Here is a 27,741-nt window from a genome sequence, read left to right on the forward strand (position 1 = left end):
ATTGAATCCATCTTATGCAGCAAATCAAAAGCTGCCCAGAGGATCCAGCCTGCGATAAGACTGCATAAAAACACAATCAGCTGATGTGTCTGCCAATCAGTTAAAAATAAACAGAAGAGAATAAAAATGGATGGTAAACAGTTAAAATTGATATGCATGCATATAAGACGAGTAGCAGACCAATCATCATGCATCACATGAGAAAAGACTGTACATTAATTACCCTGAGAGATCCTGCTAAAGTAATAGTGAGTACACTATTGTCATGCAACTAATTGATATAACTGTGTCCAACTACTCTTCATCCATATGATGACCTGTCCACCTAATCACAGCACCAAATGAGCCAGATAACCTTTATAACCTTTCACTAAATCAAAAGTTTGCTAGGGTTAATCTAATAATGACGACAGTGAAATAAATAGTAATATAGCGTCAATTCACTGCATTTTCTATGCAGATTTCTTAAGGGTTAAGACTGCATCTCACACCCCACACACACAGCCTGAAATAGGGTGTTTCCATTCATACATTAAGTTCCTTAGCTTAGTCATAAGTAAAACGCTATGTGGACTGAGGATACAGCCACATTCCAAAAAAACAAAAAAGTAACTCAAAACAACACAGTACTACTGCTATGAAATGTGTAATCATCTACAAGTAGTTCAACCTGCAGTAACTATTTTATGTTTGCATGTACTAAGGACAGCTCCAGATCCGTGGCAGGTACCCAAGGGCATAAGTCCTACCTTGTACTTTCAGTGATGCTGTGGTTTGCTGATGACCAGTATCACAGCAGTAGGCTCCAGAGTCTTCAGGCCTGACATCATGAATGATCAACTCAACAATGGAACCTCTTTGCTTTATTTCGTATTTCTGACTGGATGGGATTCCAATTGAATCTTTTCTCCACTCCACAGGTGCATCTGGTTTACTAAGCTTGCAGCTCAGTACTACCCTGTCACCTTCTTTTGCCTCTGTGTTCTGAAGTTGTTCTGCGAAGACTACAGGAGCAGCTACAAAGTACAAATAAATTTTAAATTCAGCCTCTTGTAAATGAACAGATACAGTGCAGGACATCTTTTCCCTTTCCATACTTATTTGTTTTAGATTTAGAAACAGAATATACTTTTTTGTTTTTCTATCTAATTAATAGGAATAAAAATATACTACACGTAAAAGTCTTCTAAATTAACTGATTAAAATTTTGCAAACATCCCTTTGAATGTTATACGAACTGGAGATAAAAAAGCTAAGCAATAAATTCCCTTAGCAACTGATAAATATTATAGAATTCACTACTACTCGTTGTATTAAATAAAAAATACATATTGAAATATTTTCTGTTACTGAATGGATGCATGTAACCAATAAAAAGATGCAGAAAATGAATGATGACAGACTTTAAGGTATCTTACACACAAATGGATGTAATATCCTTATGCATCCAGCAATAAAAAGTATTCTTATGAAACATAAATCAGCAGTAATGCACAATCTGCATAGAATGGAGAACTCATGTTAGTAATTAAAATACAACGCACAAAATTAAGCAGAGTTTAGGTAATTAAAAAAAGTGAAGAGGAAACAGTAAGATCATTCTTAGCATCCACAGGAAGAAACTGTAACATATGTGTGTTCTTTTTTTCAAAACTATTGACACAGACAATGTATGATGTTCTAGGTCTTCAGTATTACTTTTCAGTGTATGGAATACTATACTGGAGATAGATCATGTGACCTTACATCTTGGTACTCTGATATAAGAAAAAGGTCTACACATTTCAAGAAATGGTACCATATATAATACCCCCAGCCCTTTTACAGAGCTGCAAGTTGTTACTGTACACTCCAAATGCATATCAGATATAAAAAGAAGTTATGTACTCACCATAACGTTCCATCTGTGTTGTCAGTTTTCATTCCTCCTCAACTGATGGGTTTGGATCTTGATCCCTCAGATCCAACTCAGCCATTGCTAAAGCTTGTGGCAACCAAAAAACTCTTGAGCTTCTCCCTTACCCATAATGCACCAACCCTAAGTACTTCAGATCTTGTTTGCTGGTTTTTGAAGAAAGGAAATACTTATAATGAAATAGGAGGAAGACTACATTTGGAGCTCAATATAAAGGACAGTCATGTCCTGTAACTACTCATTCTTCCACAAGCTTATACAGGATGGGGGTTGGTGGGTGGGGAGTTGAGGAAGAATGAAAATGGACAACACACATGAAACATTGTGGTGATCACATAACTTCTTTATCTGATGATGTCACTTTTCATTCTATCCTCAACTGAAGGGACTATGTCCCCAGCTACCTAAAATCCAGGGTGGACTCAAGAAAGAATATTCCTGAGCACCAATGAACTGAATGATGCTCTACCTCTAGAGACCAGATCCAAATTTGTAATGGGTAATAAAGGTATGGGGAGTAGCCGAGATTGCTGTTGCACATATATCATGCATAGACATTCTGGACTGAAACACTGAAGAGATAGTCATAGACCTAGTTGAATGGGCTTGTAGTCTTTTTGGTAGAGTAATGCCCAATTTGTTATAAACAAATGAAATACAATCAGTTAGCCAACTAGACAGCATGACTTTGGTAACTATTTTTTTTTCAATTTTACTTCCACAAATGAAACAAACAACTGCTCAGTTTTTTTTGAAATTTGTTGTTCTACATAGGTAAAAGCATAATTGTCTGTGGGCATCCAATAAATGTAACATGTATTCACCTTTGTTAGAAAATTTAGGAAAGAATACTGGTAGATTAAAGGACTGATTGATATTAGATTCTGACACCACCTTAGGAAGTAAGGTTGCATTAGTCCATAATATAACTCTATCCTTATGAAAAATCCAAGTATGGTGGTTTAGAGGACAATGCCTGAATCTCAGAATTTTGTCTGGCAGAGGTAATCGCTTCCAGAAAAACTGTTTTCCAAGAAAGGGATTTCAGCTCACATTTAGCTGATGGTTAAATGGGGATTGAGTTAGTGCCTGCAGTACCATATTCAGGTCTAATGGGGGAGAAGGATCTTTAAAAGGGGGTCTGAGAAGAAGACTACCATTCAGGAAGGCTTTGCTCAGTTTATGAGATGCTACAACAGAACCATTGAAACCAATGTGAAAACTTGATATAGCGGCTAACTGCATTTTAACCGTAGAGGCACTAGCTCCTTCTTTAAAAAGACATGTTAAAAATTCAAGGATGGTGTGTATCGGGGATGAAAAGAGATCAATATTATTTTGATGAGCTCAGTAAACAAACCTCTTCCATTTTCTTGAATAGAGTTTTCTGGTAGATGGTTTCTGGGAAGATAAAAGTATATGACGGACAGGAGAAGAGAGCATTGGTTGTCTGGCTAGTAATGGAAGTGGAGAAGCCAGTCAGTCAGCCTGAGGTTGGTTATGCTTGAATGAATCATGCCTGTTGATTGAGACAGGAGGTTTGGAGTTGGATCCAGAATACAAGGTTGGTGAAGCAAGTGACGCCAAAGGAAGGGGAACCAAATCTGTCAAGGCCAATAAGGTGCAATTAGGATGCCTTTGCTCTTCAACATGGTAGCTTTCTGTAGGAATTTGGAAATCAGTGACATTGGGATAGGCATAAAGTAGTTCAGGGAGCCAATCGTGAAGTAGAGCATCCCTAATAGGGCAAAGTAGCTGCTAGCTGCTGCATTTGTTGTTTAGGGAAGAGGCAATAAGAGCGCAGTAAAACTGGCCCTACTGCTGGAAAATCATTTCCATCACTTTCTTATTGAGGGACCATTTGTGCTCAGTTTATCTGCGATCACACTGGATTCCCCCAGAATGTGCATCACTATGGGAAAGTGGTTGGATGAGATCACCCATTGCCACAGTCTAAGAGCTTCTTGTCACAAGGGGTAGGATTTGGTCCCACCTGGTTTGCTGATGTACCAAACTACTGACATATTGTCTGTTTGTATTCCAATAGTCCCTGGAAAGCCTGCAATGCTAAAAGCACTGCTCCCATCTCTAGGACACTGATATGCAAGTTGGCCGCTTTTCAGGACCAAGTGCCCTGAACTGTTTTCCCAAGAAAATGCACCTACCCCACCCTAGCTGGGTAGTGCCTGTGGTCACTATGGCCTTGGGATGAGAGGGAATAAACTGACAGCCCTGTAGAAGTTGAGCTGACTGAATCCACCACATGATGTCTCTCTTGCATGTCTGATTGATTTGTTTCCGACAAGACATGGGTTGGTAAACTACTGACCATTGTGTCACTACTATCCACTGAGGAATTCTCATGCAAAATCTGGCTAAAGCTACTAGTGTTACTGCCGCTTCCACTGATCCCAGAGCTTGAAGAACCAGGCGGGCTAAACCTCGGTACTGCAAATTATTTTTCTGACCTGGAATCTTATGGCCTGAACTACTGAGGGTGGTGGTGAAGCTGTGGTTGACCTTGTGTTTAGGATTGCTCCTATGAATTCTAGAGTCTTGAGTTGGTTCTACTTGGGACATTTTGTAATTTATGGTTATACCCAGAAGACAGCATGTCTGGAAAACCTGGTCTTTTGCCATTATCAACTGATGCCTAGTTGGAGCAAAAATGATCCAGTCGTCTAAATATGGAAACACTTGGAAACCTTGCTTTCTCAAATGAGCTGCTAATACTGTCGTGCACTTAGTAAACACCCTGGGGGGCTGTGGTGAGACCAAAGGGCATAACTCTGAATTGGTAGTGACTGGCTCCCAGCCGGAAGCATAAACACCTTCTTTTCATCCTTATATGATAGTACACATTCTGAAGGTTTGTTGAGCACATCCAGTCTTCCTTGCACAGGAATAGGAGAATGGAGTGAACAGTGACCATCCGAAATTTGGTTTGTCGAACTGACTTGTTTAAGATACTCATATCCTAAATTGGTCTCCAGCCCCCTGTTTTCTTTAGCACTAAAAAGATCCTTGAGTAAGTTCTGGATTTTATCTGGTCTGGTGGGACCTCTTGGATGACTCTTTCTTATAGCAGCATTTGAATTTGAATTGCTGCTTGTTCCCTCTGACTGACTGGAACATTGGGGAGTTTGTTGAGTTTGAAGGAGGAAGAGAAAAGGGAATTATATAGCCTCTGGAAATAATTCTCTGCACCTAAGTATCTTTTTTGTTAAGTCTAGCCAGGCTCTCTGGTGCAGAGGTAACTATCCCCAGACTGCCTCCATCAGTGGGCAATCGGGCCTCCTTTCAGGAGTGCTGGTAGGGTCTGTCAAAGAAAGATTCTCTGGACCCTGGTTTTGCAGGCCACTTCTGCTGTGGGGATGTCGTTGTCCATTAAAGTTCACTCCTCTGCCTCTGGGGAACCTTCTCCACATGTGTCTTGGTACAGACCTTGACACTTCTTGAACATCTTTTGTCTGCCTCACTGATTCTTAGAAAGGGATCTTTGAGCGATCAAAAACATACCCTGATGGCAGAGAGGGTCTTTCCATCCTTTTCACACCTGGATAGTGTGTCCTTCACCTTGGGGCCAAACAAAGATGTGATGTCAAACGGAGCACTGACGAACAAGGACTTGAAGGGCTCCACAAAATCTCACAACAGCATCCAGTCATGCCTTCTAATGGAAATGCCTGGACTTGCTGCCTTTGATGTTCTTTTTTGCTATATGCAAAACCAACCTCATGGAGAAATTAGAAATGGATTGCAGGGTAGGCAATTGAAAAGTCACAGATGACTGAACTTCTTCAGAAACAGCCCCTGAGAGGGTCATCGACAACTCTGTAATCAAATCCCTCTGAAGTCCTCTGAAGTGTGTCAAATAATTCAGAGACCTTAAAGCAAAGGTTGCTGAAGCATAGACATGCTTCCCAAATCTGTCCTTTGCCCGCAACTCGCTGTTGGAGGATGGACAGTGGAACTCTCCTAGACAAATTCCTTTTTGGTGGTTGCTGCTACAAACATGGCATCAACGGGCACCCCTTTTCCCCGAAACTGCATGTCCATGGACGATGCCATGATCTTATCTGGTCTCCAAGGTATAGGTTCAATGGTGTCAGGTTCCTTTCACTCCTGCCCAGAAATCAACTCAATGAGCTTATCATTGGGTGGAGGCACTCAGGAGGTAGATGGACCAGTACCAAAGGCCTCCAAGTATATGGACTGCTTAGATGAAGGGTTGCTGAGTATCCACCCACCTCTCTGTTTAAGCATTTCAAGGAAGTCTCTAAATGAGATATCTTCAGGAGGTGACCATGGGGACCCTTCACCTTCATCAAAATCCGTATCTTCTGTGATGGACTCCTCTGGTGAGTCTAGGTGCTTCCTCTTGCAAGTCTTCTTCTTAGGGACCTCCTCTGTGGGATGACCTGGAGAGGTGTCAGAAAAGAAATCAAGATTCCCCTATGGGGAAGCCTGGGGTCTTGGTACTGGCTATCCTTGTGGAAAGATTTGTGAGACTCTGAACACTGAGTTGTCAGGGCTGAAAATCTACGATCCTGGGTGGGGGTTGGATCCATTCATTCTTCTGTCGAGGCAGAGAAAACTCTCTTTATGACCTCAAAAGCAAATTGCCCCGGAGAAAGAGAAGATCTCGGATCCGAGAAGGAAAGCTTCTGGACAGTGGTCTTTCCCAGCTCTAAAGACAAAATGCCTAAAGTGGAAGCCAGAGAAAGCTGTCCAATGCCAAGGATCCAAGGTACACAGACAGCTCCAAAAGCCTTGGAGCTGACTGCAACACCTTGGACCTGACAGGGAAGCTTCAGCTCTGACAGCTCTCTGGATCTGATGGGATCAGAGTGCTCAGAGTAAGCTTAGGATCTGAGGATACAGCAATCATCCGATCCGAGACAGACAGATCAGGGCAGCTAGGATCCACAGACTCTCACACCACTGAAGGAGTCAGAGGAGGAACTTGTAGTGGGGGTGTAGTAGTTGAATAGACTTCCTGAACCAGAAGGGTAGGAGCCAAGGGGACACCCATTTGACCCTGTGCTGAGAAGATGTTTCTCACCATTCTTTTCACAACTTCTTTTTTTTTTCTCTTTCACCGAGGGTGAATATTAGTCCTTGGCAGTACAATAAATTTAGATGGACTGGCAACAGCCAGGTCTGAAGGAGACTGTCTCAGATCTGATGAAGTCAGATCCATCAACTTTTGTTTCTTTGGATCCAAGGGCATCGGCTCAGACAATTTCAGTGTTTTTGGATCCGAGGCCTGGGATTGAAACATGACATATTGAACAATCCTCCTGTAAATGAAGAGGCCCTAAACAGTACATACATAAGGTGTGTGCATCCAATAATGGAATCTTATGTCTGAATTTTGAGCATTTTTTCTGCCATATTCAAAAAATATGAATACTAAAAGTTTAACTAACTTAACTTTTAACTTTCTTTTTATTTTTATTATTATTTTTTTTTTAAAGACAGGGAAAGGAAAGAAAAAGAAACAACCAAGAATAGTTGGAAGAACTACAATTACTGTAGGTTAGCAGAGAAAAGAATACTAATGACAGTATTCAAGAAATACTTCAAACAATAATAGAAATATAGGACAGGTAAGGGAAAAAATAAACACTAAAGATTCAAAGTTTTTTTAAGAAAAAAGTAGAAATTTAGACTTATAAAAAATGCTTGAGAGTGACTGATTACCAACTATTCTGCTGAAAGCAGGAAACAAGATCTGAAGTACTTTGGGTTGGTGCATGCGTCTATATCATGTTATCGAAATCTTACTACATCAGATCACTAAATGTTGACCTCTAGTGATCGATGTAGTAAAACATCAATTAACGTTTAAAAAAAAAAAAAAAAATTAACATAAAAACTAGCTAGCATAGGCAGGAGGGTACACCCCCCATACTTAAATATTCCAACTCCGAGACCGCACTACATTGAGGTAAATGGAAATCTCCCCCTACGGAGATTTCCATTTACCTGCCCGATGTTCTGCGCTTTCGATGTTGTGGTGCCGACAATATCAGCTTAGATATTGGCTTTCGACATCGTGAAGTAGACCCTGGCGCATTATGGGTAAGGGAGAAGCTTGAGAGTTTTTGGTTACCATGAACTTTAGCAATGGCCAAGTCAGATCCAAAGGATTGGGTCCAAATCCATCAGTTGAGGACAGAATGAAAATTGACATCACATATGTTTTAGTTCAGTATTCATTTAGAGATGATCTAAATTATAATAAACACATATATATACTTATATTGGTGACATACAAGTAGTCTAACTATCACTTTACCTAATCACAAGTGGTCAAAAAATTATTGAATCATATTTGATCTAATGATATAATGCTGAAAATAAGGAAAGTTTATGATTATTTATCATCAGTATGACTTTTCTTAAAAGATTTCTGAGTAATATTGCAGTTTAAGAAACAAAAAACCACACCTCCAGGGGATAAACACTCCACAGCTAAGTATGAATCCAATAAGTCCACAAGTACAGTATAAGCAGTAGAGCAGACCAAAGCTGAAAAATAAATCCCACATGCAGCACTGGAATTAAATCGAATCTTTATTCACATAACAGGAGCAGTCAGGTAAGCGCTTTCACCCCAGAGGGCTTCTTCAGACCCTTTGCAGATGGAAATAATCAAGGCTTCCTGAATAGCAATCAACTAGTTAATTAGCATAGGATTTAAAGCGGTACTACCAAAAGACACAGCAGTGTAACATCAACTAAAATATATGAATGACAAAACCAAAGAGATAAAAGATAAAAATAATAATAATTAAAAATTAAAGCAGTCATATAAAATCTAATATACATGTAAAACCATTCATTATTAGTCATTTACTTCAATTGTAAACCTCTAGACTTAAGTATTGGTCTTAGGGGAACTTGTCATTTAACCCAGGCCACCGATCTGCTCTGAGTCTAATAATCACCTGGTCTCTTGTCCTTCTGTGTAATTCCTAATATCCCCACCTCGTGGATTAGGAAAGATCATCTCAACAGCCATAAACTTGAAAGTATGATGCACATCAGTGCTCATTACATGCTTTGCAAGTGCATTACTGTTGGACTTAATTCTAATATTGTACAGGTGCTCCCTAGTTCTATCCTTAAACTTCCTGTCTGTTTTACCAACACAGTATGTACCACAGGCTTCACAATAAGCCAGGTATACTATGTGCTCCGTTCGACAGTTAGCAATTGCACAAAATCTATACTGATAGTAACAGGATGCAAAAGGAGACACTACAATCAATATAACCACAATAGTTGCATTCATTACATGGAATGGTGCAACAATGATATTCTTCAGTGGACAGATTAGGTAAACTTCTAGGATAGCACAACATCCTTTTTAAATTACGTTTATTCCTATAGACAAAACGGGGGATATCCCCAATAATCTGCCAGATGGCTGGATCTACAGTAAGAACACCCCAATTTTTACCAGTAATGTCCTTAATCAAACCAACATCACGTGTATAAAATAAGGGAACTCCGAACTCACTACTAGCATTCTTCCTGTCTGGCATACATACATCAGGGGTTGAATCTGAGAAATAAGGACATGCCACATCTCTCCTCAACAACTTTAGCCCATCAAACCCTCTCTGTATCTCATCTGATTTATAGGTCCTTGCTAACAGCCCTCCTCCCAAATCAGATAATTCAGAATGAAAGCCATCCTCTGATGCATTTAATCTAGATGCACACATTGCTTGGCCCTTTATAATATTTTTAAACACATGTCCCGGATGCGTACTATATCTATGCAGGAGTGTTTTCCTGTAGCAAGACTTCCTGAATATTCCTGTATTAACCATACTATTATTTAATTTCTCTATATACACATCCAAATATGTTATATAGGTCTCAGAGGATGTGATACTAAATTTCAAATAGTTGATCAAGCCATTTATTCCATCAAAAAATGTAAATAACTGCTGAGGGCTCCCTGTCCAAATAAAAAATAAATCGTCCACGAAACGTTTACAAAATGGGACAAAAGGAACAAAGTCCTGCAGTTTAAACAAAAGATCTTCCTTTCATTTGGCCATGAACAGTTTGGCGCAGCTATTGGCTGATGAAGTGCCCATAGCTATGCAATCTTTCTGTAAATAAATCTGTTCATCAAACTGAAAGATGTTGCTCTCTAAAACCACTTCTAATCAGGAGCAAAGTAAATCAGTGAAGGACTCGGTGTAATCACTATGTTCAGTTAATGCATTCAACCTCATCCCTATTCAGAATGACCGTGAACAGAGATTGCACATCAAGAGTAACAAATATGTACTTGGCATCAACAGATAAATACTTTGTAAAGTCATATAAATCTAACAAAAACTACTAAGTGTCCTTCAATATATGCAAGTTCCTGTCAACCAAGGGTCTCAAGAACTTCTCAATATACAGGAGGGATAGAGGCTCGATACACCAACCTCAACCGACCACTACAGGTCTCATCGGGGGTGGATCCCATCTTTATGCACCTTCGGTAGTCCTTGAATAGATGGTATAAGGGGATTATCAACACAGAAAAACTGGTATATGTCCTCAGTAATCAAATTTCTGTTAAAGAAATCCTCGATCATAGAATTAATCCTTTGTACATATACTTCCACCTTGCTGTATCTATAATGGAATAAAACCTCCCATCACTTAACATAGACGTCATAGTAGCATAATAGGTAATGACAGTGGATCCACCCTTATCCGCAGGTCTAATCACAATACAATGGTTACTACGGAGTTGTGTTAAAGCAATTCTTTGTCCCATATTAAGATTATATCTTCTAGTTCTTACATTAGCGGATCTAGACTTAAATCCATAATCAAGTCTATGTACATCATCCTCAACCATCTTAATAAATGCATCTACTAACGGATGGGAAATAGGAATATACAAGCTAGGTTTTTTTAAAACAATAAAAGTATCAGCAGCAAAAGATGTATCACCAAATTCTAATTTTAACAAGACATTCCTAGTAAAGACCCTAATGTTCAATATAGTGTCCGTTATATGACTCAAACAAGATGGAATAAAAGTTAGCCCTTTCTCAAGAACCTCAGTCTCTTCTTTCATTAACAAACGTTGAAAAATGTTCCATACTAATGTGTCCCTGCTCTCTCCCACATTTTCTTGAGAGTGTGGCCTGTCTGATACTCCGCTGACAGTTTCCGCTTCTGTTGGCCCCTGCTCATGGAGCGAGTCCTGCCCCCTTTTTGGTCTCCACAGATGGGGAAAGGGAGCATGGCCACAGTATTATTACCTGAGCAACTAGTGCTTATATTGGCAGTAATGGATGGAAGAATCTTCCTCCTCACAACAACTCCTGTATTAGAGTTAATCAAAGCAGTACCAGAACCCAGCCTGCTGGTATCAACATGATCTGGGACACCAACAAGAACAGCCCCAGATGTCCCAGCTTCAGATGTAAAAATAGCCACCCCTTCATTCAGGGTTGTGGATGGCAGGATCTGCGAAACTAACTTCCCATTAACCACATTAGTATGTCTATCATCGATATTACCATTACTCAAGGATGGGTTACTAATCTTATTCCCATCACCCCTTCTAACAAAGTCATTTCTAGGCCAGGTGAAGATGTGGCCCTGTTTAAAGTCATTACAGTCTCCTTCAATTTTGTGTTTCTTTTGCTCAAACAGTCTCTTCTCATACAACACATTTTCCAACATTCCTTCCATTGCTTTTTCAATTGCTTGCACAGAGCAACTATCATACAAGAAGCATTGTTGCTTCATAATCTCCTCTCTCAATTTACATTCCTCAAGTGAAAAAAAGTCATTTAATAGCATCATATATTTGAGGCTTACCTCAATGTTTAGTTGCTGCCATCTAGCTAACAGCTCTGGATACTGTGATTCTGTAGTTGGCATTTTAAATGTCTTTAACCCCCTTGGTATGATTTTACGTTTGATATACACTTCAAAAAGCTGTTGCTGAGTTTGCAGCCTTTTTAACTTCAGAAAGTCCATTTCTAAATGCTTAACTCCAGCATGTAGACAAAAAAGGTACAACGGCCCATTAGCTGGCATAGTGACATCAGAGGTAACCTCGTAAAGCATCAATGGATTATTTTCTCCTAAAACACAACTCATAAGCCTTTCTGAGTTGCTAGAACGATGTAAATCAATCTCAGGATTGGATGGTAGTTCAACCTGATTTGAATATCCTTCAGCCATATTCCCAGGGAGGTGAAAAAAAAGTATAAGAAACAAAAAACAACACCTCCAGTGGATAAACGCTCCACAGTTAAGTATGAGTCCAATAAGTCCACAAGCACAGTATAAGCAGTTGAGCAGACCAAGGCTGAAAAATAAATCCCACATGCAGCACTGGAATTAAATCGAATGTTTATTCACAAAACAGGAGCAGGAGCGCTTTCACCCCAGAGGGCTTCTTCAGACCATTTACAGATGAAAATAATCAAGGCTGAATTTATACTTCTTGAATAACAATCAACTTGTTAATTACAAACTGTAGCAAGCACCAAAAAAGGTTGTCACAGTTCAAGTCCACGAATAAATCCAAGGTTGACACAAACACTTTAATCAGAGTTGAAGCGCTTTTCGTCTACTATCATTAGTAGACTTCCTCAGAACAATACAAATAACTATAGGTTGCCATCTTTAAATACTCTCAAAGTCATCAGCTGACATTAATTAAGACAAATTAGTAACCAATTAATTAAAAAACAGAAATATCAATAAAATCTACACAAAATAATAATATAATAATACATTAACTAAGCAAGTAAAATATTAAAAATTACTTATTGTATTTTTAGTATTTTTATGTCACAGTATATATAACGAACCCTTTCTTCATTAGTACATAGATTTTCCATACTATACCTAAAACAAAAAAAACAACATTTAAACTAGATCAATTATACTCCCTTCTTGTTATTGACATAGAATAAAAAGTTGAAACTTAACGTCTCAAGTTTTTAAGTTTCAAAAGGCAACTAATTGAACACAGGTCATTAAGCCCTGGAAATGCATAAGAGTGCAATTTTATCTGCCACATCAGTTCTTTCTCTTCCAGCATTAAATGAAGGGGGGCACTCTGACCATTATTCAAAACTTGATCAATTATTATAAACTTAAAATAGTGATCCTTGTATAATGATACATGCTTCGCTAATGCGTTCTCTAACCTCCCCTTCTTTATTGCATATAAGTGTTCGTAAATTCTGTCCTGAAGTCTACGTTCGGTCTTCCCTACGTAGAACCCCGGGCATTGTTGGCACATAGCTAAATAGACTACCATCCGAGAGTTACAATTAGTTCTATGTTTCACAAAATAAGTTCTGTCAGAAATAGTAAACTTATTTGTCTCAAAAATGGAACTACATCTATTACAATTTTGGCATTTAAAAGTTCCTGGGGTTTTGACAAACCTAGGAACAGGTTTTTCAAGTAGTTTTTTCAAATTGTTTCCTTTCCTAAAAGTAATTTCCGGCCTAGATCCCAGTTTGTTATACAACAAAGGATCCGTTTTAAATATCTCCCAGTTCTTTCTAATAAGATCAATTATCATATAACTATCAATATTAAATGTCAAAATAAGTCTAGGATAAATCTCTCTAGTGGCAGGTAACTTATCATGTAACTCATTAATCATTAACTCAGATGAGTTTAATGAGACATTTAAACTGTGCTGTTCATCAATTCCAGATATTGAAGGAATTTTGTTAAGTAAAGGTTTAAATACTCCTGTATTTCTTTTGAAAGTTACTTCCTCTATTAATGAATCAATTAGTGTGGATGGGTAACCCCTCAATGTAAACATAGATTTCAAATATTCACATTCATCTCTAAAATCTACATCCAGGCTCACTATTCGGGCAGCTCTCACAAGTTGCCCTTTAACCACTGACCTCTTCTGGAAATTAGGGTGACAACTTGTATAATGCAATAGTGAGTTAGAGTATGTAGTTTTTCTATGTATAGTAGATACAAATGCCTTCAATTCAAAGTTCTTTGCTAACCAAATATCCAAGTACGCAATTGCCCTGGTACTAAAAGAAGATGTGAATTCTAAGAAAGTTGTTGTAGAATTTAACATTTCCACAATTTCCTCACCTACTGTTTCATCTCCTTCAAATATTATGAAAATATCATCTAGGTATCTCGTGTTGAAACGAATTTTATTCATCAATTCACAATGTTTGAAGACATATTCGCCCTCCCAAAATGCCATCACCATGTTAGCCACACTTGCTCCACATGGGGAGCCCATAGCTATTCCTACTTTCTGTAGGTAGAAGTTGTCCCCTAAAATAAAAAAGTTGTTATATAAGATTATTTCCAGAAGTTCAATGGCCAGAGAAATTTCCTTAAGTGGAGCATTCTTCTTTTTAAGCATAGCCGCTACCCATTCAGTGGCTATAGCATGAGGAATACAGGTGTACAAATCTTTGACGTCCACTGTTAAAAAATTACAGTTACAATCAAAGTCTAAAGTGTTAATTTTATCCAAAAATGACCAAGAATCTTTACAAATTTGTACCTCATCCACAAGATATTTTTTAAGGATGGAATCTACCATTTTCGCACAAGTATAAGTAGGTGAACCCCGACTTGGTATGCTGAATTATTGACCAAGGAACTCATCCTATTTATGTAATCATCCTGGTCAAAACCACATTGTTAGGATATTTCGCCTTATATCTTAAATCCAGTTCACACATTGTCTCAAATGTGTGAACTGGATTTAAGATATAAGGCGAAATATCCTAACAATGTGGTTACTAAGAATAAAGAGTGTGACTTGATAGAATTTATTCGTACTCACAATTTGCGTGTGTGTAAACCGGACAAAGGAGGAGGAGCTGTGATTTTTGACCAGGATGATTACATAAATAGGATGAGTTCCTTGGTCAATAATTCAGCATACCAAGTTAGTTCAAGATCTGAAACAAATAAGGCATACTCTAGCATTAAAAGTAGCATTGAGGATATGTTCATTGAAGGCAGATTACATGAGGAATACTATCAATATATGTTGATTTCATACCCAAGATATCCAAAAATTTTTGGTATACCCAAAATCCACAAGGATGTGACCCACCCACCTATGCGCCCCCTAGTGGATAGTCGGGGTTCACCTACTTATACTTGTGCGAAAGTGGTAGATTCCATCCTTTAAAAATATCTTGTGGATGAGGTACAAATTTGTAAAGATTCTTGGTCATTTTTGGATAAAATTAACACTTTAGACTTTGATTGTAACTGTAATTTTTTAACAGTGGACGTCAAAGATTTGTACACCTGTATTCCTCATGCTATAGCCACTGAATGGGTAGCGGCTATGCTTAAAAAGAAGAATGCTCCACTTAAGGAAATCTCTCTGGCCATTGAACTTCTGGAAATAATCTTATATAACAACTTTTTTATTTTAGGGGACAACTTCTACCTACAGAAAGTAGGAATAGCTATGGGCTCCCCATGTGGAGCAAGTGTGGCTAACATGGTGATGGCATTTTGGGAGGGCGAATATGTCTTCAAACATTGTGAATTGATGAATAAAATTTGTTTCTACACGAGATACCTAGATGATATTTTCATAATATGTGAAGGAGATGAAACAGTAGGTGAGGAAATTGTGGAAACGTTAAATTCTACAACAACTTTCTTAGAATTCACATCTTCTTTTAGTACCAGGGCAATTGCGTACTTGGATATTTGGTTAGCAAAGAACTTTGAATTGAAGGTATTTGTATCTACTATACATAGAAAAACTACATACTCTAACTCACTATTGCATTATACAAGTTGTCACCCTAATTTCCAGAAGAGGTCAGTGGTTAAAGGGCAACTTGTGAGAGCTGCCCGAATAGTGAGCCTGGATGTAGATTTTAGAGATGAATGTAAATATTTGAAATCTATGTTTACATTGAGGGGTTACCCATCCACACTAATTGATTCATTAATAGAGGAAGTAACTTTCAAAAGAAATACAGGAGTATTTAAACCTTTACTTAACAAAATTCCTTCAATATCTGGAATTGATGAACAGCACAGTTTAAATGTCTCATTAAACTCATCTGAGTTAATGATTAATGAGTTACATGATAAGTTACCTGCCACTAGAGAGATTTATCCTAGACTTATTTTGACATTTAATATTGATAGTTATATGATAATTGATCTTATTAGAAAGAACTGGGAGATATTTAAAACGGATCCTTTGTTGTATAACAAACTGGGATCTAGGCCGGAAATTACTTTTAGGAAAGGAAACAATTTGAAAAAACTACTTGAAAAACCTGTTCCTAGGTTTGTCAAAACCCCAGGAACTTTTAAATGCCAAAATTGTAATAGATGTAGTTCCATTTTTGAGACAAATAAGTTTACTATTTCTGACAGAACTTATTTTGTGAAACATAGAACTAATTGTAACTCTCGGATGGTAGTCTATTTAGCTATGTGCCAACAATGCCCGGGGTTCTACGTAGGGAAGACCGAACGTAGACTTCAGGACAGAATTTACGAACACTTATATGCAATAAAGAAGGGGAGGTTAGAGAACGATAGCGAAGCATGTATCATTATACAAGGATCACTATTTTAAGTTTATAATAATTGATCAAGTTTTGAATAATGGTCAGAGTGCCCCCCTTCATTTAATGCTGGAAGAGAAAGAACTGATGTGGCAGATAAAATTGCACTCTTATGCATTTCCAGGGCTTAATGACCTGTGTTCAATTAGTTGCCTTTTGAAACTTAAAAACTTGAGACGTTAAGTTTCAACTTTTTATTCTATGTCAATAACAAGAAGGGAGTATAATTGATCTAGTTTAAATGTTGTTTTTTTGTTTTAGGTATAGTATGGAAAATCTATGTACTAATGAAGAAAGGGTTCGTTATATATACTGTGACATAAAAATACTAAAAATACAATAAGTAATTTTTAATATTTTACTTGCTTAGTTAATGTATTATTATATTATTATTTTGTGTAGATTTTATTGATATTTCTGTTTTTTAATTAATTGGTTACTAATTTGTCTTAATTAATGTCAGCTGATGACTTTGAGAGTATTTAAAGATGGCAACCTATAGTTATTTGTATTGTTCTGAGGAAGTCTACTAATGATAGTAGACGAAAAGCGCTTCAACTCTGATTAAAGTGTTTGTGTCAACCTTGGATTTATTCATTGACTTGAATTGTGACAACCTTTTTTGGTGCTTGCTACAGTTTGTGACTTTGTGTGCAGTTTTGTTACTTCTTAGTTTTTCTGTTTTTTTCGTACAACTTGTTAATTAGCACAGGATTTAAAGTGGTACTCCCAAAAGCCACAACAGTGTAACATCAACTAAAATATATGAAAGACAAAAACAATGAGATAAAAGATAAAAAATAATAATAATAATTAAAAAAATAAGACAATCATGTAAATGTAATATACATGTAAAACCATTCATTATTAGTCATTTACTTCAGTTTTAAACCTCTAGACTTAAGTACTGGTCTTAGGGGGACCTTGTCATTTAACCCAGGCCATATATTTTTAGTTATAGTTTCTTCCCATCACATCTCCAACATTTACCATCTATGTGAGGAAACATTATTTGGAGTCTGCTTGGGGGTATAAAATACCTATACAAACACTTCTAAGCAAAAATTCAAAATCTTCTAGACTTTGTTTCATACTTGGGAGCCATACATTTACCTCCTATTGCTTCACAGTGAATTGCTTATCCAACCTCTCTTCTCAAACTTTTCTAACTTTCTCTGGTCGACTCCTGTAGTTATTCTGCAATATTTTAAATGCCTTACTAGTTATCAATTTTAATAGCAGCTTCCATTCTAAGTTCATCTAAAAGCTCTACCAGAGTAGGTCTTTCACTTAGGATTCCCCTATCTGTTTCTATTTGCCTGTACTCTAACAATCCCTGATAGGGAAAGCAGTCTCTGGCCTGCAGTTCAAATGTCTTCTTGGCCTCTTCCCATTCTATTACCTTTCCCTCTCTAGTTCTTGCACCAAATACAGTGGTTCCATTGCCAGTTTTCAATACATTCCAGGCATTGTTGCCTATTTTCTGTACCCCTAACTGCAGTCCTCCCTCTTGGCAAGATCTCCTTTCTCCATCTGTGTTTTGGCTTAGTTCTTAGAATAATTTCTGCTACTTTATGAATATAATATTCTGTATGTCAGTTGTTATTCTCCTTAAGGATATGCATCCAAAATCCCACTTTGTCCTTACTTCTCCCAACCTGCTTCATCAGCATCCTTTTTCACTTTGAATTATAGCTTTCTGCTTGTGTTATACAAATTAGCCTTAACTTTGTAGCTCTAAAATACCCCTTCAAATCAGGTAATCCTAAACCACATTGTTCTGTTGGAAGGATCAACTTATCACACTTGGCATTTGCCCTCTTCCCTCCCAGATAAATTCCTTCAACTCATTATCAATTATTGTCACTTCTGGTTGCAACTCATTATCAATTTTGTCACTTCTGGTTGATAAAAATATGCTTAATCTGTATATAAAATTAAGAGGACTAAAAACATTTTCACAGGTCTTTGTCATATAACCAAACTTCCAAAATTTCGAACACAATATGTTCGAATTTGAAGTATGAAATATGACAACAACGAAACCCCAGAACTGTGAATTTTTTCCCAGGGAAAAAATTTGCTGTTCCGAAAAACACACACACAACAAACACCTAATAAACCTACACTACACCTTACATACACAACTATCTATGCAATAACCTTTACCCAAGCCCTAACCCTAAAGTCCGTCACTATCGCACACTTACCTTACCCGCGCCCTAACCCTAAATTCTGTCACTATCACACATTTACCTTACCCACACCCTAACCCTAAAGTCCATCACTATCGCGCACTTACCATACCCCTGCCATAACCCTAAAGTCCATCACTATTGTATACTTACCTTACCTGCGTCCTAACCCTAATGTCCGTCACTTTCGCACACTTACCTTACCCGCACCCTAAACCCAACGTCTGTCACACTCACACACTTACCTTAACCTTATCCGAAACATTCGCACCACAGTACAGAAAATGTCGAAGCCGTAGAAACAGCCAACCAAATTCTTTCCCTAGGAAAGAATTTGAATTTCCGCGGCTTCGACATTTTTATCTTTTGAACTTCCCCATTCGATCTTCCAAGACTCGACATTTGGGATGGTCGATTAAATAACAGGAACCCCATTTTCTCTGCTTGTATCTTGCTATGCATATCCATAAACAAGAGCTTCCAGTTTCTCAGTTTTTGTTTTATCTTTTTAGTCTCTTCCCACATATCCCTGTCTGCTATAACAGAATCATTTTAAATTCATACTCCTCAGTACTTCAGATTATTATCTCCCCAATGAATGAGTATTACTGAACCAATTCATGTGTGGGTGCATTGTTTACAGATTTATTTATTTTACATTTGTAACCGGGGGTGTTTGACTGAGCCAAAAAGGCCCCTTTTCAACAGAGCCCCGGGGAGAAAAGCTCCACCCAGAAAAATAATTACAGATACATTTAGATATTTAGACATGATCAGTATACACACAAATTATAATAGACATGTTTTTACAGTGGTATGCAGCACATCAACAGTTACAGTGGAGAGAAGAAACAAGAAAACATTAATTTAAAAATAAAAGTAATTAATAGATTTGTGGTGTAAGGCTAAAATTTGGAACATAGGTAGAATACATATATAGTACATAGGTGCAGTACATACACTGTACATTAGCTAGTGTTTGTGAGTAACAGTGGAAACTGTTATCAGGCTATATATCAGACATAGCCTTTGTTTTATCTTCAATAGTTTTATATCATGAAAAGACTGGAAACTGTCTAAAGATGTTCCACAAAACTGAGATATCCTTTTCTAGTTTTATCAAGTACAAAATAACATCCTCTGCAAATAAAGCCAACTTTTCTTGATTGCCATACCAACTACATCCCTATATTTCTGAGCCTCTTATTTTTGTTGGCAATGGTGCTACTGCCTGGATCCTCTGTTTAAACACGAATGATCAGAGAGGAACTCTCTCACTTCAGTTTTTGCTTCTGATCCTTCATATATTCTCCAAATTAACCTTGTTACTGTATCAGTGAATTCAAATGCTTCTATTGCCCTACTCATAAAATCCCAGCTTACTCTGTCAAATGTTTTCTTTGTATCATGACCCAGTTAATAACAATGGTATTTTCTTACACTCTGCTTCCTTCTGGATATCATTTTTCTATCAATGCTGTCAAATGTTTGTCTCTCCTCAAAAAAAAAACTCAATAGTCCATATCTATCAATTTTGCCAACATCTTTGTCATTCTTTTAGCTATTATAGACAAACACTCTATAATCATGGTTTAAAATTGAAACAGGCCTATATTAAGCTGGGCCTGATTAGTCTTTGCAGTCGTTAGGTATTACAGCCACCACAGGTTTTTTTTCCAGGATATTGGTGCTTCTCCTCCTTTTAAACACTGCTACCACTTTCTTCCCTCTTAGCTTCCAAACTTCCACAGGAATAACATATATTCCTGGACTTTCCTGGAGACTGACTGTATTCCTGGAGACTTTCCTGGAGATTGACTGTATATCACCATTTTTATCTCATCTCGTCCTACCTTAACTCTTAATTGTTGCGCCTTATCTATCTCTAACATTGGCATAATTATGTCTTCCATAAGTATTTCTAGTTGTGTTCTATATAACTGACACATTTCTCTAATTTATACAAATGTTCATAAATTTTTCAAAATATCTCTAACCCCTACAGGATCTCTGGTTATTTGTCTTGTTATAGGCTCTCTAAATTTGGCAACAACCCTTTAAAATTTCTGTTGCCCAAATCATTGTGCTAAAAGTTTTTGTGCTCTGGAGTTATTATCAAAAACAGTTTCTTAACATCAGTCTTTCTAAACTCATGCATATAACTCATGCACTCCCTTATTTTGTCTTTAGCACTCTGCAGTTGCACCTCAAAAGCCATACCATCCTTGTCAGGCTGAGATACTTCAGGTACAACTAACACTGTGTAAGACTGTGATCCAGGTCATAGCCTACTATAGGTCCCCAACCATGTCCCTAGACTCTCCTCCACGTTCCTCAGCACCCTGGAATCTATCAAGGTCCAACTCAACACTTTCATACTAGCAGACTTCAACTACCCCTCCATCAACTGGGAAAACTACTCAAGCACCAATGCACTGGCCCAATGCTTCCTGGAATTCATCAATTCCAGTGCCCTCGACATGATCATTCTTACCCCCACTAGAGGAAGCAACATCCTTGACCTGGTTATTACCAACATGGGCAACCGTTGCTCTACATCAATAGTCAATTCCTCCCTAGTTAGATCCGACCACAAGCTAATCACCATGGAAATCCACATCTCACCCACACCCCCTGCAAAGATATCCACCAGGTGGCTAACTTCACGGAACCCATGCCAATGGAAAATAGATGCATGACTGCCAAATAATACACCGATGCACCGTATGAACACGCACATAAATGCATGGAACTAGCCATACCCAACAGAAACAAGACGCTCTCCTCCAAAAAAAGGAAGCCAGTCTGGTGGTCTCCTGCCATTAATAAACTCTACAACAGAAGAAAGAAACTGTTGCAGAAAAAATAAAGTCCCAAGACTGGAAAAATTCCCTGATTAGCCTCAACAAAAAGTTGAGAACCCTCATCAAAACCTCCAAAGCCAGCTATGAAGGCAGAATTGTGGCAGACACTAAAAACAACCACAAAGCCTTCTTCAGTTATATCAAGACTCTCCATGGCAATAGTCAGACTTGCTCTGAGTTACTGCACAATGGTACCTCCTACACTGAGCCAACAGATATTGCCAACATACTGGCTGATAGATTCAGTGCCAACCTTACACCTCTCTCCCCCCAAAGGACCAATCTCAATACCGGAAGAAAGCCAGGCACCCTGCATTACTGCAGCACAGGTTAAAGCTGCATTGTCTAAGGCTAATAATACAGCTTCCATGGGAACCGACAATATCCCTGGCTGTGCTCTACATGAATTACAAAGTGAACTGGCACCACATCTGTGTGCTCTGTTCACTCACGGCCTCACCTCAGGCTTTGTCCCTACCAAATGGCGCACTGCTACAGTCATCCCTCTCCATAAGGGGGAGCGACTACAGACCCTGGAAATTATTGTTCCATTAGCCTGATGAGTCTGATATGTAAGGCTATGGAGCGTATCATCATGGACCTAATTAACAAGGATATAGGAAATCTCCAAACTCTAGATACCATGCAATTTGGTTTTGTGAAAGGCAGATCATGCCTGCTCAACCTGGTTGACATCTTTGAGTCAGTCACCACAGTGGTGGATGAAGGTAAGGCAGTTCATACTGGCTACCTCGATCTGGCCAAGGCCTTTGATACCAATCCTCACTCAGGAATTATTGATAAACTCACCAAACTAGGCATCAACCCCTATATCATTAGGTGGGCTGCAAACTGGCTCACAGATAGAACACATAGTGTGAAAGTAGCGGACTCCAAGTCAGACTGCCGACCAGTCATGAGTGGAGTCCCACAGGGATTGGTCCTGGGTCCTCTCCTGTTTGGCATCTACTTCTCAGAAGTCCAAGCCAACACGGAGGGACTCTGGCTGACCAAATTCGCAGACGACTGCAAGCTGGGTGCCATTATTAACTCCCCAAGTGATGCAGACATCCTACAGAAAGGCCTAACTGACACAATGACTGGTGTCGAAACCATGGTCTTAAGCTTAATGCCAAAACATGTGTCATCATCCCCTTTGGGAAAAACACAGTTCCCACTAATTACCACATTGATGGGAGCCCACTTGAACACTGAAGGTGTTATAAGAGATCTGGGGACACAGGTTGACAGCAACCTCTCCTTCGACCACCACATTGCCACTGTGGTCAGAAAGTCCTTCTATGTGGCACATCTCAATACCAAGGGTTTTGCATCTAGGAAGAAAGAGGTCATCATTTCTCTCTACTCTTCCCTCATTAGACCAATCACAGAGTATAATGCCCCATTTGGCATGTACCTCACTAGACACCTGTAACAGCTGGAGAGGCCACACAAGTTCCTCATGAAGAGGACCCTAGGCCATAAACACATGTGCTACATGGACAGACTCAAAAAACTCCTGCTATTCTCTGTCTCATATCATCTACTAAGAGGTGATCTCTGCTTGACTTACAAAGCCATGACTGACCCAGTTCTGTTAGAAATGCTACATCTAAAGAAATCTCAATCCCTCTGCACCGCGCACTTCAGAGACCTCAACCTCATTACCAGAATCAACAGAACATGCTGGAGGGAGAGGTTCATAGCCCAGAGACTGCCCATGTTCCAGAATAGACTTCCCATACATGTCAAGCAGAGCACCTCAATGGCCCTCTTCAAGAGAAATCTTGATGAGTGGATGGGAAATAGAAAGTTCACCCCGGGGATCACTCCAGTGCCTCTACTTGATAGAGGCACTGGGAACTAACGACAGGAGGCACAATGTCAGGGCACTTCTATGGGCTAGGCTTGTAAAGGCCCCAGGGCCACTAGCCTAGTACACACCTATGAACCTATTAGTATTAACCAAATGTTTAGCGTCAGCTGGATTCAGTAAAGTAACAGCTGCTGGGTTAGATTCGGGATGAGTGCACAAAAACGTAAAAGAATAATGTACTTTGTATAATTTATCTGCTTTTTTAGGGGCAGCAGGCTTACTGCCAGTGAAACTGCAAGCTGTGACCAAATCATCATCCAAAGCAACAAAGAACAATTGGAATAAGAACAGTTTCTGGAAATTCTAGTTGTAACAAATCATAATATTTCCTGAGGGACTGAGAAACCTCACTGTTTTCCCACTGAAACAATTGATTTATTCTGGAAACCATCTCAGAAAAGGAGAATCCCTTTTTTTAACCAGAAACAGCCACAGAGGAAAGGTCAAGACCCCGCTCTAAACCCTAAGATAAGCCCAATAAATTACTTCTTTCCATTGTCACTGAGACAAGAGAAGGCATATTTTAGTTTTTTTGTTTCTTTTTTGACAAGAAATCCTGAAGAAACAGACCTGGAATTGCAGCAATGACTTCTGGCTAAGCACAGTGTCATTTCCTACCTCTTCTTCCAGGACCAATAAAAGTGGCTCTCCCCTGCCACCAAAAGTGCAGCAACAACCAAAGAATGGGTCTAACCTCTGGTCCATGATGGCTGTACGGACAACACCAGCGGGACCTAAGGAAAAAGATGAGTGGTTTGAGAAAGCAGCTTTAGCCACAGCAGAGTCACCCACCTGCAGCTGTGGGGCAAAGGATGCTTATCTTTTTATTTTTGTGGCTGGAAGAAGGTAAAGCCAAGGAACTGGTAAGCTGCTCCATGTTTAAAAAGAAAAAGGTGTCTGATTCCAGGAGAAACTTAGCAGTGATAGTCAGTAAACTAGGTAAGTTGTTAAAAGTAACTTCCCCTAATAAAAACACAGTAAAATGTACTTTGAACAGTTATTCCAGCCCCAAAAACGTAAAATAACACTGGCTTCTCTACAGAAAAAGTCGGTTAAAGAAAGTGTTAAGAATTTTTTTCCACACAAGTAAAAAAATTGATGCTCTCTTTTAAAAGAGAACAAAAGTCAAAGACAGTCAATAAAAACATAATTTCCCTGGCAAAGATAGTCAATAAAACCACTCTTCCTGGCTAAAACATAAATGTTTTACTCCCCTGGACCCCTGCTAGACAGGGGTCCAGGGAAGTAAACAGTGTGGGAAGAAATAGCCAGGGAATTGTTATGGCTAGGCTTATATAGGACCTAGGGCCGATAGCCTAGTACCAACCTATGAACCTATAAAATGTTGTTTTTTTCTCAGAAAATGGAACAGTGCTAGCTGATCATTGATTCTTGAAAGCCCAAAGAGGGGTACTCCCTTTGGTAGAAGGAAATATCTGAAAGACTTGACACCCAAAACTGACTTTTAGTCGACTCAGTTTGAGCTGACTGTCAGTTTGGGCATATGAAATATGCCCTGAAACTTTGGAAGCGGGCTGGATGTTGTATCCTTTGAAGGCTATAACCCATATAGTTTAGGTACTGCAGGGGTCATAAATATGAAAAACAGCTACTATTACTATAGTCACTTAATCTCCCAGTTCATAATTTGCTCTTGAGTCATACTTTTAAAAATGTTAACAACATTCTTTGCAACCTTGGTGGTGCCTTGTGCAAACATTTCTTAAAAATACTTTCATGGCCAGCTCTGGTGGTATAGAAGGATTATGGCCCAAGTAATTAGAGCTTGATTAGTGGCTTGGGTATCTGATGGAGCTGTCAGAGGACAATTGGAGATAGCAGCTATTGCTGATTCACCCAAACCGGGGGAAGGGAGGAGGATCAGTCTTGTACCTTGTGTTACACCTAGCAGCAGCACTAGGTGTTGCACTTTTGCAGCATGAGACTATGAGCACATGCTACTAAAGTAAATAATGACACTGCCAACTGATCCTGTTGAGGAGCACTCCCCTTGGAGGTAGCACACAGTTGGGCAGGAAGAGCTGCCATAAGGAAGAGAGATGCTTCACTAAGTAAGGATTAGGCTGACCTATCTGACTCTTACCACTGGGAAAGGAATGGGTCAGCTGGGCTACTCATGGCAAGAATGAATGGGCCATAGGGCTTTTGCCTAGCCTGATGATGGCTGATGGTCACCCCATAGATAGCAGCCATCATGCTGGTTCTGCTTAGGAATTCTTTCCAAAAATATACTTATGAAACTTCTCAAAACTATACACAATGCAAGCAGTCTTTTTCAGTCCAACTTACCTCTTCTGGCAGTTAGTAAATGCTTTTGAACTGTAAGCAACTGTTTTGTCTTCCTGCCTAATCACTGCACAAACAATAGTTTGAATGGAATCATCTTTTAGTGTAATTAGCTTATTTACATCACCATATTTCAATGTGAGTGTACTGGTAATTAGTCTTTTGACCAATTCAAAATTCTTTTCTTGCACTTTACTGCAATGCCATCCCATGTCTTGTTTCAGTAATTTTCTCAATGGTTTATTGACATCAGGCAAATTTGCAAAGGAGTTTAAATGATACTGCAACATACAATGACATTTCTTAAGCACTTGTTTATCCTGTGGTGGTGGTAGCTATACAACTTTTACCTTTTCATATCCTTGTTTCTAGTCTTCTGAAGTTAAAAAAGACTTGTACCTCACTCTAACCCTGGTTTTACATTATGTTGTATCAATCTACTCATCTACTCAACAACCGAATCAGTCTTCTGCCATTTTTCTGTCACACCCTTTTCCGGTTACTTCCTCCAAACCCATAAATCATCAGTGATGTTAACTTCATCAAATCCTTCAAGCATACATACAAAAGTTCTATGAAATGCTTCAAATGCTGAAGAAATACTAAATGTATGCCTCAAGAGTCTGTATCTTCATTCAGAATATTATATTCATAATGCTGCTGAAAGTGTTCTAAGACATAAGCCAACATGGGGATGGAGAAAGGATATTTTGTCAACAGGGATGACTGCAAGTAGGGGTAGAGGAAATAGTCATGACGTGGATGGAATTTACTGGTGAAAACTGACAAAAGAATCAAGACACACTTCTCATCTGTCCAGATTTTCTAAGAATGCCCACATTTTTTGCCTTATAACTTTGATCTGTTCCTCAAAAAATGTATGGTTTTCTGAAAAATCCTTGAGGATTGAATTCACTATAAAATGGCAAGAATTTGAATTTTGAGTTTCAAACTTCATATACTTCAGAAATAAAGTATTTAAAATGTGTTCCTATTTTGGGGCTTTGTCTCACCATTATTTTTGGCTTTGACCAGATTTCTTGTGTTAAGAGGTTGTGAGGCATGAACCATCTACTTGGAGAAAATAACTAGAATGGGAAATTTAATACAGTGAGAATAAGCCAAACAAAAGTTTGGAATGTGGATTAGAGACTGCACTTCCTATCAGGGATTGACAGCAGAGTAAAGGCAAAGAGAAAGGATTAAGGAAGTGCTAAGTGAAAGACCAGCTCTGGTAGAGTTTTTTTTAGTCAAGTCTAGAACAAAAACTGCTGTAAAAAAGGATAAATAATAGGGCATATAAAATACTGCATGGTACCTATAAGAATCAGTCAGAAGCAGAAAATATTGAGAATAGAGCCTGGAAAGGCAATTTACAAAAGAACAATGACAGGATGGTATGGTTCCTAAGTAGGCAACTAAATCCAGAAAGTTTAGGAGTTTTGTTTGGAAGTGTTTGCATAGGTATATATACATCCCAAGTAAACTTCATAGAATATTTTCTCAGGTAGACAGCAAATGTGGAGGTATGATGAAAAAGACAGGGGTAACTGGGAGCATGCCTTTTGGGACTGCAATGAGTTGGCAGATTTTTAAAAATTCCCTTCAGAGTACTCTGTCAGAAATGTTAAAAGAACAAATGGCTGCAACCAAGGAAATTGTTCTTTCGAGCTACGACACATGATCTGAATTGCTTCTACTTGGTAACGCCTTATATTAGCTGCCAAAAAAGAAATTACTAGAAAATGGAAGTCAAAAGTTAATCCAACTGCAAATGAAGTATTGATTACTTTAAAGGCTATACAAGAACTAGTGGTGGGATCTTAAGAAAAGGAAAGAAGCAAATTAAATATACATACATGGAATATGTGGGAATAATTCATGCAGAATAATGCTCAGTAGGAGGACTGAGATTTAAGGGAAGGCAGGAAATGAGCAATTTATCTAATGTTGGAGTGAATAATTGTTAAAA

The 27,741-nt window shown here is 38.5% G+C and overlaps 1 protein-coding gene across 1 annotated transcript in view; it reads right to left on the minus strand.

The window, feature by feature from the left end:
* Positions 1-27,741, minus strand: part of OBSCN (obscurin, cytoskeletal calmodulin and titin-interacting RhoGEF) — a 4,979,884-nt gene that overhangs the window by 1,944,351 nt on the left and 3,007,792 nt on the right. Inside the window, exon 45 of the mRNA XM_044066040.1 lies at positions 750-1,016. Coding sequence (XP_043921975.1) covers positions 750-1,016 — 267 coding nt within the window. The remainder of the gene's footprint in view (positions 1-749; positions 1,017-27,741) is intronic.

This window comes from Protopterus annectens, chromosome 3.part0, assembly GCF_019279795.1.
Source record: "Protopterus annectens isolate FY-2018-M chromosome 3.part0, PAN1.0, whole genome shotgun sequence".
Taxonomy (NCBI): domain Eukaryota; kingdom Metazoa; phylum Chordata; order Ceratodontiformes; family Protopteridae; genus Protopterus; species Protopterus annectens.